Below are 16482 nucleotides of genomic sequence, written 5' to 3' on the forward strand. Positions count from 1 at the left end.
CTCTTCATCTTTGATTAAATGTGCAATGTTATGAATAATTCAGTTGCAGGCCGAATAATGTCCCTGTTAGTCTTCCTCCCAAATGCCACCATCTCATTGTGTGGCAGGCGTCAGTGAGGAGACTGACAGGCTGGTTGGATGTGCACCCAGAGGGCGTGCAGCAGACACACACATTCACTGTTAACAGACGACCCTCATAGTCAAATTAGTAAAGATTGTTCAGTATGGTAAAGGTCTCGGTAGACAGACACAATGGTGATTGATAGAAACAAGGTCAGAAGGAGCGAAGAAAACCTAATGATCTTGTAGCTTTTTATTCTGCAGCTGCCACTGACAAATTATTTAGCGCATAGTCGGGCGGTAATGTGATGAAGGAAGAAGAAAAACTCGCCTCTCCCCGATTTCACTCTCTCTTACACACAAACACACGAATGCATTCATAAACAGGGTTAATGTGACAGTTCTCACCAAGCATTAGTTCAGTCAGAGACACTTACGTCAAAGAATTGCAAATGGTTATTCAGTTAGATCAGGCTCGGCTATTTGAGGGGAGCTCTCAAGCAATCCAAGGACACTGGTCTGAGGACTAATCCACTTAAACAAACATACATGTACATTCAATTTAGTAAAGACACATATACTAAATATTAGATTGAGATGCTGGGGAAGGCTCCAACAGCAAGCAGCAATATATCATTATCAGCAGAAAAACAGTGATACCTGTCAGGATGTCACTGCCGACCTGTACACCTGTATAAATATGAATGTATCATGACAGAAAGCTGGTAGCTGATTCACTGAGGTATGCGCCGCTGACAGGGAGGCATAATGAACCTGCTGTCAATAGAAATGTATTTACCAACTCAAATTTATTTTGCAGTCAGCAGTCATGTTTAGAAACAAAGATCTTATCCGTTGTTGTATTTGTAAGACCAAAAGAATGACAGCATAATCACTGTAGCGACCGTGGCGAGCGATTGTTTGGTCTGCCTATAATTACATTTTTAATGAGCACTAGCATTTGTTTGACAACATATCCGTGGGGGTTGCCCCAGCTAAGCATTCCTGAGGGGAATATGCAGGAATAATTGAAATAAAACATACTCCTTCAACCCCTTCCCACAGCACACACACACACACACACACACTCACTCACGCACTGTATTTAACACGGCTCCCCGGCAGTCCACAGCTCCCAGTGAGTGATTTTAATGATATGAGCTTGGCTGTCAGTAATTAAGCATATGCAGCAAGCTGTAGGATTAATTTAATAAAGATGGATCCTGCTGGCAAAGGCTCTACAAGCAAAGAGAGGCAGCAGAAATATTGGCCTATTGCTAAACTGCCTTTTGTTGCTATAGTTTCTAGAAACAATTTGATTTTAAGCAGCTTATAGTTCCTTCAGATTAGCGTAATATTCTTGATACGTTTCGGTTTTTCTTCTGTCCGTTGTTCTTCACTGAGACAGCTCTTCTCAAAGTCTTCAATGACATCGTAATTAGGGTTGCAGCTAACGACAGCAGAGGCACGTCTGCTCTCATTGGCTGTAGCTCATCGCATGGCTCCCCGACACAACCAGATTATTCCCCTGCTTGATCTTTTGGCTGTCCGCGAGGCATCAGTGACCTCTCTGATTGCTCTTTGAATAGTTCACAAATAGGGATTGTTGCTCACAGCAGCGAGTGTTAATTTGCCTCTGATCTGGGGCTTTTTTTTTGGGCGAACTCAAAAACTGTTGGCAAGTGGAAAATCAGGGCTACAATCCTGTAGTTTGAAGTCTGCATTAGGCAGTGTTTGCTTCTGTCTGGACAAACCAAGTGCTTCTTGTAACAGTTTTTTCAAGTTGTTGTTAAAGCATTCTTATGTGCAACTCTGTCTTGTGGTGTGCCCCAAGGCTCTGACCTGGATCCTATTTTGTTTGCCTTTTCTTTGCCTTATATTGCACTTGGCATGATTTTGATAACATTTCGATTAATTGTGCAGCCCTAGTTTAAAAGGTATATCTTATCACTGCTATGCATTTATAGTGTACATACATTTTTCCCCATTGTATGTCAAGATGAGATCGACTATATCACCATTTTTAGTGATCCAGATTAGAGCTACTACTGACACCAATCCTCATTCTAGTTCTTTTTTAATCCTGGTTCCTATTTTTGTGAATGATATAAGCAATATAATAACCTAAACAATACTAAATTCTTCTGGCACACACTGGCTTTGCATGTTTTTCTAATTTTGTATAAAATATGTAAAATTTTTGTCAAATGGTGCAGAACATAAATGCCTCAGTCTAAAGAGAATACTGCTGGCTGCACCCAGTATATGCTGTTTAAAATAGCAGCCCTCGTGTGAAATACAGTACATCTTGTAGGTGTGTTAAATTGGAAGAATGCAGTTGGGGGATGGGATGTAGAGCTCTCCGTTTCAGCTAAATTAGAGTGGGAATTGAATTGAATGTGTAGCTGGGTGCCTAATAGTGCCTGTCTCGCTGGGATTGCTGCTATGGTAAAGTGCTGCCTTGAAGCCACACATTGAACCAGCCAATAGCAGGTCAGCCTTGGAGAGAGATTCCCAATGAACGGTGGAGGGACAACAGATGACGCAGTTCTGGGTGGGGGGGTGAAGTGCTGCTGCTGCCGCTCCCGTTATCCTACATACATGTGGCTGCATACATGCATGCATGAATGGAAATGTGAGTGAATGGTGAGTGAATTATGAGTGAATGTTTGCGAATATAATAAATAGGATTCATGTGATTTACATGTATATGGAATTTACATTTTTGACACAAATTCTAATGCGTACTAAATTATAGATTTGCACGTATGTTTAGATTTAATCTGATGTTACATACAGTGTTTCTTTTGGTAGCATTCTTTTGAGTGGCTTTTAAAGCGTAGACTCACATATGCATCTGGTGTATGTGCAGCCTTTTGTACATAACTGTGTTCTGTACCTATAAGAGCATACACTAAGAAAAAGAGAGAGAGAGAGAGAGAAATGAGTAGTGAGAAAGGGAGTTCACATGTGTGGGTGAAACAGAATGCACCAGTGAAAATATATTCATCTATCAGCGTCAATGTGTGGGAGAGGAAGAACCAATTAATATGTATTTTACTTTACTATTCTCTCTTGAGCTGCTTGCCCCGCTCCTTTTGCAAAAGTAATGTGAGCGAGAAAAGAAAAAAAAAGTGTTGTCAACATAATCTGAAGTAAGCTGCAAAAACATAGTTACCAGCAAAATACCCTCTCATGCATCTGTAGCAATGCAGTGAATATTTTCAATGAACCTAAGGATAAAAACACATTTAAGCTTTCTTGATATGTTTACAGATGTGTGGGTATAAATTTAGATCCTGGGCTACGTGGAGTCCACATAACTCACGAGGTGCCTTTGAAGTGGTGTTATTAATTTCCTGGTGGGTCATATTTGAATAAGTGTGAGTCACTGAGGCTCCAGTTGAGTCTCGTCTAGACTGCTCTGTGTGAGTGTGTGTAAAATGGAGAGTTCAGGGCTCCAGGGGTGGAGATATTTATCAGGTTAGCATTGAGGTTTACAGCCTCCTTTTTTACCGAAATCGCTGGGCCGGCTAAATCCCTGCGGCGGTCATACATCATGTGAAAGAGAGAGTTCCTGCATATGACATGAAACCCATCACATTCTCACTCGTTTAAAGCACTCTGGATACGCATATTAAGTGGCAGCTGAACGTCTGTGTGAATAATGCGCAGAAGAAGGCAAAAGAATGATGACGATGATGAGGAAAAAACAAGAAAAGGCTGCTAGATGAGTGTGACACCTGTATTACACTCTCACTCAAGTCACTAAGTATTTTCCTCCGATCTTTAGTCTAGATTTAAAACTACTACAAGGAACTTTCATTTTTTGTTGATTCTTGCGGCCTCTTTGGGGATTAGTGTCGTACCGTACCACCAGCCTAAGAGGGGCTTCTTTCCTTTTCCTTTTTTATTACTTATCCAACTCGTGACAGGCATTAAGAATACCTATTTTAGTTATACATAACAAGCCAATCTTCTTGCTGATGGTCTCTTTTGCTTACGTATATCATAGAGAAGGATCAGTATTAAATTGAGACCGTTTCATGACCAGTTAAAAGTTCCTTGTGGCAGCTTTAAGTATAAATTCAGACAAAAGAATGCTTTAAGAGAGTCCCTGTTACCTTGAATAAGGGATGCAGAAGTTGTGTAAAAGCATATTTTATTCTTTAGACTATAACAATAAAATCATATTTGTTTGTATGTATAACTATAAATGGAAATAGAGACAGAAAACAGCTGTATATCACTGTACATGTACATTATGGACTTGTATTTTAAGTACGCTCCTGTTAGATATGTAGTTGGCTCACACCCATGCCTTTTCAACCATTCAGCCTGCACAATGCCTTTGGTAAATAACCACTGCTATAAGGTTTCACTCCACTGAGCTGTGTCATTAACTAGTTTGTGTTGTGTGTGTGTGCGATTTGGCTTGAGCGTGTACCCTGTGTGGGTGTGTCTGTTTGTGTTTCGTATTTGCAAGGGTCTTTTCCACTAGCTTAAAGCTCTCCAATTATTTCCAAACAAATGAACACGGTGAGTGTACTTTATCTTTAGCTAAAGAAAAAGGTGCCTTTTAATCCACTTCCACTCCGCTGAAAAGACTGGGACATTGAAAAGCCGGATTTAGGACGATTTGTCTTCACTGCCCAGTCATTCTATTAGCTTTTGTGTGCCTCACAAGCACTGATGTGGCTGCAAAGACACCACGACAGCACTCAGCCATGATTTCATTGGCATAATTGGTGTCATCTTAGTTTCGATATGGCAGCTGAACACACATGGGGCAGTGCGCGGCATTGATTTGGCTTGTCTTGTGCAAAATCTGGCCATTATCTTTACAGAGGAGATCAGATTCATTATGCCAGTATTTCTCCTCCCGCAGACTGGATCAGGAAAACACCATTCGGCTGTAATTACTCCCCTCAAGCCGACAGAATGCTGTTTGAGAGTGCATCATAATTGATCGTGTTTTCTTGACAAGAACGCCTTGCTAATGGATTATTCATTTCACAGTTACCCTTACCACTGCTAAATTGTGTAATTGTATGATAGAGTACAAGAGGTTTTCCGAATTGGTCAGTGTGTGCCTGCTCCGTGTGTTTTACGATCATGGATATGAAAAATTGGCATCCTTTAGTATGTTGCGCAACACTTGCATCAGCTTTTAAATGTCTCCTTCGTATAGGCAGTTATTGGATCGTAAAAACCTCGAGGAATACTGCCATGAAGCTGGGATTCCCCCTCACTGTAAAATATGAGTGTTCTCTGCCTCTGCCTGCCCGTTGCCCGTGAGATAAAATTGGCTTCATATAGACAGACGAGTGTAAATGTATGTGGGTTTAAGACATTTCTGTATGCAAGAACGGATATTATTCTGAGATCGAAGATGTTTCTCATGAGAGAGTTCAGCCACGTTTACATGTCAAGTTGTTAAAATGAACTACACAGCATTGAAGTGAGATTTGCATGACAGTAACTACCAACCTTTCCAAAAGAGAGAAGATGATGAGAGGGTGGGAGGGAAAGATTTCTGAGGCAAACCTTTTGTGCTTCTATGACCCCTATCATTCTGGACGAATAACCCACCAACACCTACTAACATCTGGCTTTTGTCTTTAGTGTGAAAGGGTACAATTAGCACTTATCCCCAGGTCAAATGACTCTGCAGTAGTAACGGGCAGTTATCGGCTTCCTGGGTGGACACGGTAGTTTTTTCAAATTTTTTGCTGTGATGCATTGAAGTGTGTTAAAGGTACCAGGCGTTGGTGTTTTCCATCTGTCTTTGCTCAGTCGGTGTTGAGGTGGAAAGAAAGAAAAAAACATGGTGACAACAGCATTTTCACTGGCCTCCATGCTGCTGTCTACTGTTCCCTGTTATCCAGTGCATTCGTGACATCTACTGTCACAAACCCCCACCTCAAAAAAAAGGGATAAAATTTTAGTCGGCTTACTAACATTTTAAAAATCTGCATAATTAGTTAATTTTGGTGTCAAAATGGTATAACAAAGTTAAATCTAAAGCTGTGATTTATAAAAAGATAAATCCTAATGACCTGTTAATTGCATATTTGTATATTTGAGCAGTTTGCTATCAATTCCAAGGTAATGACTGATAAAATAAGGTATGGATGCTGTCATTTTGATAGAACTATAGAGCGTAATCTAAGATAAAGTGATAGCAACGGTCTATAAACTTAAATGAAAACACTGCTTTTCCCCTACAAAGATGCTGTAGAAAACAGATAGAAATAGGTAATGAACTGTGTGTATTTCACGTCTGTAAAATGTGGAGAAAACATCTCACAGAGCTCCCAACAACACAACTATTAAACTCATTTTCTCATAACTGTGAGAGGGCAAAACAGCTGACAGACTGATACACCAGGGGCACATATACGGCTTCTATAAAGTGTACTGAGTACACTAACACAGCGCTGTAATACTTGTCTTTTTTTTAACCAAAAAAAAAATAAAATTGCCTGGACATTGTGTAAGTGAGGCTGGCAGCTGTGCATCATTTGGACAAGGACTTGCCATAGTTGCATATTTCAAGGAAAAGCCCATGTAGTCTAATAGGATCATTAAAAGTCCATTTAGCCAGACCACCATAGAGACATTGGGGGGGAGGGAGATGATGTGACTGATATTATTTCAGTGCAGATAGTGTCCTGCTCTTTATTTCTAAAGTGATTTCCCCCCCTCTCTCCATCTGGCACTGGAGTCAGTGATTAAAGTGATGTGAGACTTTTTTCACTGAGAGATTGGTTTCAGTGAACAATAGATATGCTATTGACCGATGGAGATGCTACTGGAGCCCATTCAAAAGAAACTGAATGTTTCTGTCTCTCACAGTCCTGCTAGAATAGAAATGGGGTTCCCCTGCCATTTTGGCCCCTCCTTGTGTCAGTCTGAGCGAAGGCTGCTGTCCACAGACCCTCTCCAATACAGCAGCACCCGCCAGCAGCCTGTCCTCCATCTTGGCCCTCAATGCGCTGTATCTCTCTGTATGTGTCTGTTTATCAATAGACTCTTATTCTTCTCCAGGGCGGGTGTAACCAGCCAAGTCCACATAAGCTCATTATTAGAGGTAGAACAGAACTCCTGGCTCAAGAGCTGAGCAGCCCGTTGTTTAGCTTTCAATTGCTGCTCGTGCATAACTGAGATGGACGCTGCCAAGCCTTTCTGAGACTGCTGCGGCTGCTAATCAGAGTCGGGCAGGAAGAAAGACAGAAGACAGTGTAGCACTGAGGGTGGTGAATAGTCAATATATTAATAAGGAGGATTAAGAAAGCAATACAAGACAAAATATCTGATGTACTGCTTATAATTAAATAGAGAGGATAGGAGGTAGAAAATCTAAGATGCCTTTCACAGTCAAAAGTCTCGACATACCACCGAACACCATTTACACTCCTTGTTCCTTACATTTCGTAGTGACCTTGTCACAATACCAAAATATTAAACTTTGTTACAATACTAGTATAAAAAACGATACACTAGCTCTTTTGATACCACGGCAGAAAGGGAAAAAGTCTTACACACACAAAATAGGGTAATCTCTTTCTTTTTTTAATTAACAATCCAACAACAGAGTGCTGGCACAGATAAAGTCACCGCATACCAACATATTTGTAAAAATGTTCTGTGTAGTCTTAAGTCTGAAACTGTTATTGTAAATCCTCCTTTACAGCTGTGAATCTTTCCATACTATCCCATGTTTAATTATTGTTTTAAAAAACAGGGTATCAAAAAGTATCTAAAGTATCACTAAATACCTTACTTTTTAGTCTTTGTGTTCAGTGAACATGATCTGAGGGGTACAAATATCTTCCCTGACATCACACTGGACTGGAAGGACAATGCTGAGTTTCCACTTTTCACAGAGGACTAGTTTCTTTAATATGTGCAGCAAGACGTAGCAAATCTTTTTCCACTCTGTTGTTGTGAGTGCAATATTGCTACAATCTGCTGGGACAGAAGCAACAGAGCTGGTGATACAAACAAACTGAATACACTGATCAAAGACACCGGGTCGGTGCCGAAACTACTCTGGAGCTGTTAACAGTTTGGAGAGAAGGAAGCTGCGCAAACTGCTGTCATGGAAAATGTCTTATATCCCCTTTAAGATCTATTAGTAGAACTGCAGAAGTATTTCAGTGAAGAATTTATTCAACTACAGTGTTTGCGCGAAGGAATTGCATAACTCCTTAAATAGGCTGCATACCTACACCTACATAAGAAAAGACAACAGATCCTAAGCACTCACTGATAATAACAATGTATTAAAAATGCACATGCATTTTATAAGAATAGATTCACTTTATCTAAGTCTAACTTAAAGTAATACTAGCACGACCATATGTACATGTATTTGGTCAAAAACCGATACTGTAATGTGAATTTGAACTGTGGACAGTAGCCACCTGTTTTGGTTTGTTGCTGCTTCCAAACAGCTTTAGCAGAACTTTTTGTGCAGACCAAGTAGATTTTGTCATCCATGACTTACTCTAGAAGCGGTTTAGGATGAGGTTTATTTGCAGCCTGTATGGACAGGAAGGAACAATTACACCAACGAATACATGAACTCATTTATTGAACATATTGCAAGTATTGTTTAAATATAGAAAATGTGTACCTATCCTTCAAGGCAGAAAGCAATGAATACAAGACAGAGCCAAGACACACAAGCAATCTACTGTAGATCCCCATCTTGTCTTAGATTAAGGCTGAGATCAAAGGCAAACCTAAGTGCAGACATGGCCTCAAACAGATATTGATTTCTATCAGCTCAGAACTTTAACTATTGAAAACCAAGTACACTGTTAGTGCCTGCAGATGTGCCGTCTGAGTCAGTCTGGAGCTGATGTTATTTTTCTGTTATTTCTTCAAATATTATTGTTGAGGTAGACTAAATTTTTCTAACAAATTAGTATAGTTCACTGTTCTGTGTAGGTTTTAACCTAATAATCTGTTAGGTGAATCAAATATATAAAGCTATGAGGCACCCTTGTAGCTCACCTGGTGAAGCGTGCGCCCCATGTGTAATGTCCTCGGCGGCAGCAGCGGCCTGGGTTCGGCCACTCGATGTTTAACTTTCAGTATCTTTTTAACTTTTGAGGTGCATTGGTTGAAGTGTTGTTTCAATCACACAATCCTGTTTTGACTTTCATCTAGAGATAGCGTCTGCTAGAGCGCTCGTGGAAAGCCCAGCTCATGGGTTCATGGGTTCTGATCGTGATTGTTCACACAACATGAATCCTCATGGAATAGAAAATGTATGAAATATGTATGGAAGTTCAGAAAGACAAAGAACAATAATTGTCCTTACCCTGAACATGAACCTTTGTCTCTCTTCAGAAACATAGGTTAAGATTGCATGTTGTTAATTTACTTGACAAATCCCTCAGTTGTTGTTTTATTTTTTTTAATTTATGCGCTTTAACCTCTCTCTTATTCCGAAGCAAGAACTAGAGACTAATTTCTTACTGAACCATAACACTGTAAGCTCCCAGCTGGCTCCACAGCCCCCCTGGTGAGCTTAGCATTTATTCAAATGGAGTGTTTGGTACCCCTGTGATGTTGCAGCTTAACTGAGAACCAGAGCTGAGCTAACAGGATGTATCCCATTGAGGTGATACGTCACAAGCTTCCTGTGACTTCAACTTTGTTAGAGATTTCTGTCTAGTGTGATCTGTGAAGGCCAGATCAGAGGGATGATGAATGTGTGTGCTTGTCAATTACTGTAGGTGGGTCTGGCTTTTGTGTCTCAAATTGGCTCAGTGGTTGCATGTAATAAAAGACACAATACGATATGGAAGCATACTAGATTGCTGTTTTCACAAGTTCAACGAGTGAACATTTTCCAACCCATTACAGTTCAATGCTATTAGGCCACATAGCTTTTGTATGTTTAAGCTGCATTGTATACAAAAGCTTCACAGCACATCACCAGACATCATTCAGTCGTTTGAAGTCCTGTAAGCGCTGCTAAAACAGAGAGGCTGTTATAGATGATTCAGTGTCTGGTAGTGACATGTTGTTTGTCATAATCTCACCGTGGGTCTCTGGCCCCGGGGACACGTCATCACTCTCACCATTGACACCCACTAAAGTGATGTTTTTATAACAGGTTTGATCCTGGGTGGACCTGCTTCGATCTCAAAGAGGCATCCACTGTTCTCTCTCTAAGAAAGCTCACTTTGTAATATCCAGTCTGAGTTTGACCCGTTGGCTATTCCAGTTGTGTGAAACTCCAATTGTGCGTGAAAATGGCATTTGCGCATACTGTTTGTTTTCACATACAGAAAACGTGTCCTAAGAAGAAAATTTAAAGGCATGGTAAGAACAATGCACTGCTGACTAGCTTCACTTATCTTTATTTGCCTTTCCCTCATGCACTGTCCCTCGATCTCTCTCAGGGGAAATTGTCGTCTAACTGATTAGACTCTGTTTTGTCGACTCACTGCTCAAGCAGCTCCACAAATTGGACCAACGCACACTCTCATGTACCTAAGCACAATGAAGCACAAACACATATACGCTTGTGCCTGCATAAACAAAATCTCGCCTCCAAGAACATAAACCTCAGCCACACTGTTGTAGCATTAGTGGGCAGATCCTATAGATGCAGTAGAAGCAAGCAGAAGGGGGAGTGAAGTCTTGCACAGTATGGAGTCTGGAAGATGAACAGCGAAATCACATGTCTCTAAGGAGGGTCCCCACTGCGAGTTCATTAGTGAAAGAGACGAGGAAGAACCATGATAAAATAAAACAATAGGTGGAGAACAGACATAACTTTCATGCATTACCCAAGTGCTGACAGATTGTATAGGAGCATGTTAAAGTGAAGGTCTGTACTTAGATACACAGTCAGATGGCAGTCATAAATGAAGCTTTCCAACAAAACCTTAAATACAGCAGACAATACTCTGAAAGATAATGAGCCGCCCATACATAATTAACAGCTCGGAGCAAATTGAGAAAAAAAAGTCTTCATCCAGCCCGTATGTTTTATTAATGCTCCTCTGTATCTGTCATATCACTGTTATCTATGCTATAAAGTGCTACATTATTTACCACAGTAAATGGAATGAATAGATTTAGAAGATTCTCAAGAGACAAAAATGTTAAAGCAGGGGCATGAACCTTGAGATAGTTTCTTCCATCTTATCATGCCCAAGTGTGTGTTGGACGTGCAGCGCGATGTACCGTTACTAAGTTGCACTCTCAAGTAATGAACTATAGCATTTCAGATGCTTCTGTTCATACCAGTATGTCAAAGACTCTTGAGACCGTGTGAATTAGTGTGTAACAGCTACTATACACTGTATCTGCTTCTCTTTTCTCCCCCCCGCAGGAACACTTTACGCCAGAGTGCAAATTCAAGGAGTCGGTGTTTGAGAACTATTATGTGACATACTCCTCCATGATATACCGGCAGCAGCAGTCGGGCAGGGGCTGGTACCTCGGTCTGAACAAGGAAGGAGAAATCATGAAGGGGAACCATGTCAAGAAGAACAAGCCAGCAGCCCACTTCCTTCCCAAACCTCTAAAAGGTAAGTCTGCCCTGATCCCTTTTCACATTATACTATTCAACGTTGAAGGTAAGAACTATTTCAAGCAATGTGTAGTCCGCCATGTTGTGAATCAAGTGTTTACAGTTGTCCCAAATGGCTACACTCGAAGCTGACTGTCAGAGAGGGGGCGACGCGATATTGCCTCAATATAGAAATGACAGCACACATTTTCAGACAGTCTTCCTCAGAATGAAAAAAAGAAAAATAAAGAGTTCATACTCTGGCTCTTTCTTCCTCTCCACACAGCTGACCTTCAGGGCGTGAAATGGTCAGAGCCCATCTAACCTAACGTCGAAATAGTGTGGAGGGAGGGACTTTCCAAAGTTTACAGGCAGCTTTAGCGCAATGTTTGGCATCGGAGATAAAGTTGCTGTAACTACATAATTTACTGGGAAGGTTTCTCGGTTATTCAGCAATGTCACTTTTGGCAGAGGGTTTGTTTATCACAATAAGTAAGCTTTCCGGAGAACCACTAGCTTTTCTCTGATTAAATGTCCCCATTTCTTTTATACTGGTGGAGACTAAAAGAGTGCCTTTCCACATGACCGTTTTTTCTCACCACTGTCGCCGAGTGCTTGCTCAAGGGTGGAAATGTTGGGTCTCTGTAAATAAATCAATTAACGAGTATGTTTTAGAGCAATTGGAAAGTGCCATGAGATAACTTCTGTTGTCAACCGGGGCTATACAAATAAAAATTGGCTGACTGATTGATGACCCTCTGCCATTTAACATTCTCCTTAAACATACTGGCATGGACCTTTTCAGTAGCTTCCTCTAGCTGGTCACACGCCATTGGCTGTAACCAAAACAGCAGGAACAACACGTTTAAACACTGTGAATAGTAGCAACCAGGACTTTATTTTCATTGTAGTAAAGTCACAGAGAACCCCACCCGTGCAGGCTATGTGTGTGGTGGTGTGGCTTTGGAGAGCAGAGGAAACAGGAAGAAGGAGACGTGGTTCTGTTCTCTCTGTTGAAAAGGCCACAGTCCTTTCATCTTCAACAAGACACCGATTTACCTGTCAACAGAGTCTGCTTTCACCTCAGTAGGATAAAAGAAGTGCACTTTTTTTCTCTCCCTCTCACTAAGAAATAAAAGGCTCGTCACACAAAAAACTCAAACAATGACAACAAGAGGGCACTTTCCTTAGATTGTTGATGGAAGAGTAGTTTGTATGTCACATGTGGCTCTTTTGATATTTTCACTACATTCTTGTGTGTGCACGTTAACATGCCTACTGGCATAGCATCCGTTTGTCTTTCTAAAACCTGAAAGAATGAAAGACCATTGAGAAATAAAGACTTGTCCTGTCATCTGACTGTATTGGAAAGAGCTTCTGTGACAGTGTTGTACATCCTCTTCACACCAAAGACAGTAAAAGTTGTAGATATTACACATTTGTGGACTATCTTAGTAATATGGGATTTTAATGCAGATATCCAGTAGCGATTTCCGTGCTGGATATGCCCCATTGGGAGTTAAATTCTTAATTTTTTCTATTTTGCCAACGCGATGCATCTTTGGTGGAGCTCCTCCAGCCAGCATCTTATTAAGAATCTGTGTCTGCCCTCGGAGATCTCTATAATAGCTTTTCACTTTCATTTACTGGGCCATCTAGGGGGGTCTCAAACACACTTAAGAGCAATGGCAAGAGAATGATTGCCTTGCTTTATGCGGAGAGAAAAATACTGAAAAAGAGAAAAAGAGGATAGATATAGGCTGGCTGAGACACTAATTCCAACAGATTCCAAAAACCATTGCCCTCAGCTCCCTTGTGCATATGTTATCTACGAGAAGAAATTAAGTATTTTTGAGGTCCGACAGCAAATCCAAAATGAGAAAAATAAATTGAATAAATACATTTGATGTAATTCCCAAAGATGTAAGACGTTTCCCCCTTCTCATGCACAAACTTGAAATTATCCAGTAATGCACAATATTTACCAAATCTTTTACATTATATAAATTCCAGATGTAGCAAGTGGTTTGGAAAGAGCTTTGCAAAGGAAAGGGAGAGAAAGAAAACAAAATAAAGGAGAATTTGTTCCAGCAGCTCATAAAGATTCAGAGGCAGTGGTGTTATAGGGCACCAATTAAGAAGCTGTCTGTGCATTGGCAATGGCATCTCTTCCAGTCATTACTCACTACTTTGCTGGTTCCAGTCTGTGAGTCTCAGCCTACAGCCTCTCGTTCTGTCTTCCTCTGGATGGAGCGAGTACAGCTCATGTCATTCAAACCCAAACAGGAAAATCCTCTTACAATTCTTCCTGAAAGTCTTGAAGCAAGACACAAAGTGCTGCCTTTATCGGGAAAAGTGTGTAGTCTGTCAAGTGGCGTCTGTCACAGAAAATGCAAGGAGATTTGTGTGGAGGAATGTGAAAAATGACAAGATGGATGGCTTTTGTTGGGGATTAATGATTAAAAACAACTAGCAGCAGTGGTGCTGAGGTGATGCCGTAATCCCGAAGGTCAGTCGACCCACCATTAAAATCATACAACACTGTCACTAACAAGACTGGAACCAATCATCAGCAGTTCCCCTGTGAAACCCTGCAATTGATTGATGTGTCTAAGGATGGTCTCTGGATTGCTGCTGTAACAAAAAATGCTGGGCTAAGTGAAGTGTCTGAAGGACTGGGTTTGCTGTTTCAGCCACATGCTCCCTGTGGAATGAACATCAAATAGCATCCTAGGCAGAAGGATGTTGACAACATCCTGAAACCAAAGACTGTGAACCTCAGATTACTGATATTTCTTCTGAAAAGCGCCTGCTGAGATGCAGATTGGGTCAATGCTGCATACACAGCAAAGCTAAAGCACTAGCAACTCCTGAATTTATAATGCCATGCTGTGAAAACAGGATTTTTTTTCACTACAGCACCAAAACTAGTCTGCTGTGATTGTTGATTCAGCAGTTTACAGGGAACTATAAGTAAGATCTCATGTTATACCATCACAGGACATTGTAATCACCACAACAGACCGCAGTCCCAATTATCTGTTTTCTATAGCAATCCTCATACTCGTGGTGGGCGATTTGATTTTAGATTATGATTGATCCAGACGGTGCTACGATCTACTTTTAAGGCGAACCGTAGAGATTGCTGTATTTAGTGTCCTCCCACATTACTTTACCTCAGATCCACGCAACATGAGAGCGATTGGACTGACTGGAAAGAAATGCTGACTGGATCAGTCACTTCACATGTCTCTTCCTTGGTTGAATTATTGTTAATAATGCAACGTGAGTTATGGCTTGTGACATGGTGATTGCGGTGCTTGTATCCAAAAAAACAAAAAAACGTCCTCACTGCGATATTGTGTTTTAGGTAGAGCTGGTTATTGACACTGACTTCCTGAAACAATTCTGATTTAATTCCAGATTTGATTTGATTTGATTTGATTTGATTCGACTGAGTTACAGTACAAATTTTGCTTGGATATGAACTAATACTTTAAACTGCACAAGGTATAAGGTATCCTCAATCTTGATGCCTTGTTAAAAATATTCATGTTTACATTAAGAATTTAATTTAATGGTTTTGGAGATGTGGTTAATATCTGAATATGGAGAAATGAATGGGATAGTGTTATGATTTTATACATCTGATTATTAAAAAGGATGTAGTCAAAGAATGAGAAAGTAATGACAGATGTAGGCCTATTGAGTTCAATATAGGAAAATACAAAAAAAAAATTAAATCTACCACTTTAAACAACCTTCGTGGCCATTGGAATATAGATATGGGAGTTTACAAGATGCATCTGAATGCACCATGAAGTCCCTGCCCCTGTTCTCTGTGTGAGAAACTCCAAAACAAACAGCAGGGAGGACAGAAGGGAGTCTGTGGGTGACACCTACGGAGAGACTGCTACCGTAGTTTTTAATTACTGTCTTTGGTACAAATCTACTCACATCGGGCCATTGCAGGTGTTAATTTTTGGGCCCACATCCACAGAAAATGGATGGCGGTGGTGCAAATGGAGAAATTCATGAGCTATTCTAATTCTAGCTTTAGTTTACAGTAGTTTAAGTGCAATTGGTTGGCTGACATTATGAACTGATATTGGCCTATCACATATATCAGCATCGGTATCAATGTTGTCCAATATGCGCCAAATTGAAATCTTTTTCAAGAGATTATAATGCAGAAAAAGATGCTTGAGTTGATTTAAATCCAAATTAAAGATCTATTTTAGTGTCCAGATTTAGATTTTTTTTAAATAGTTTTTTTGTTAAACTGTTTGATAACCACATTTGAGGGATCATTGCAAAAAAAATTGCATATATTGGCCATTGTATTGAATTATTTTACATGGCCAGATCGCCCATTCTACTCTATAAGTCACAGTTCTTGTTTCCTGTTGTTACTTGTTTGATATATTTTCCAGTTTGTCTGATTCTCACTTTTCTGTGTTTCCATAGTGGCAATGTACAGAGAGCCATCCCTCCACGACTTGACAGAGTTCTCCCGCTCCGGCAGCGGCACACCCACCAAGAGTCGGAGTGCCTCGGCTGTGCTCAACGGAGGCAAAGCCGTGAGCCAGAATGAGTCGACGTAGCCCGGCAGCCGAAACCCAGGCCTGGGGCCGAACCACGAAACCTTACCTCCAGCAGAGCGTGAATCCAAGCAGACTTCTCTCACTGATCAGCGGTTCAGGACTAGCTACGACAACAAACCACACAAAAACACCCAGATACCATCAGTTATCAACAGTTAGGTACCATCCTGGTCAATCATCATCAAAACAGCATCAATAGTAAGAGACTTAACAGCACATAAACCATTCTGGACTTAAAAAACAAATTAATATTTTGTTTTGGGCTTGAGATTATCT

At 40.6% G+C, this 16482-nt stretch overlaps 1 protein-coding gene across 3 annotated transcripts in view; it reads left to right on the forward strand.

Moving 5' to 3' along the window:
* The window catches only part of fgf13a (fibroblast growth factor 13a), a 53969-nt gene extending 37763 nt beyond the window's left edge, over window positions 1-16206 (forward strand). For all 3 annotated transcript variants that reach the window (XM_073487064.1, XM_073487065.1, XM_073487063.1), the window contains exons 4-5: window positions 11423-11621; window positions 16070-16206. In XM_073487064.1, the coding sequence (XP_073343165.1) occupies window positions 11423-11621; window positions 16070-16206 (336 nt within the window). The remainder of the gene's footprint in view (window positions 1-11422; window positions 11622-16069) is intronic.
* The last annotated feature ends 276 nt before the right edge of the window (window positions 16207-16482 follow it).

The sequence above is a fragment of the Pagrus major genome, chromosome 18, assembly GCF_040436345.1.
Source record: "Pagrus major chromosome 18, Pma_NU_1.0".
NCBI classification, from domain to species: Eukaryota; Metazoa; Chordata; class Actinopteri; order Spariformes; family Sparidae; genus Pagrus; species Pagrus major.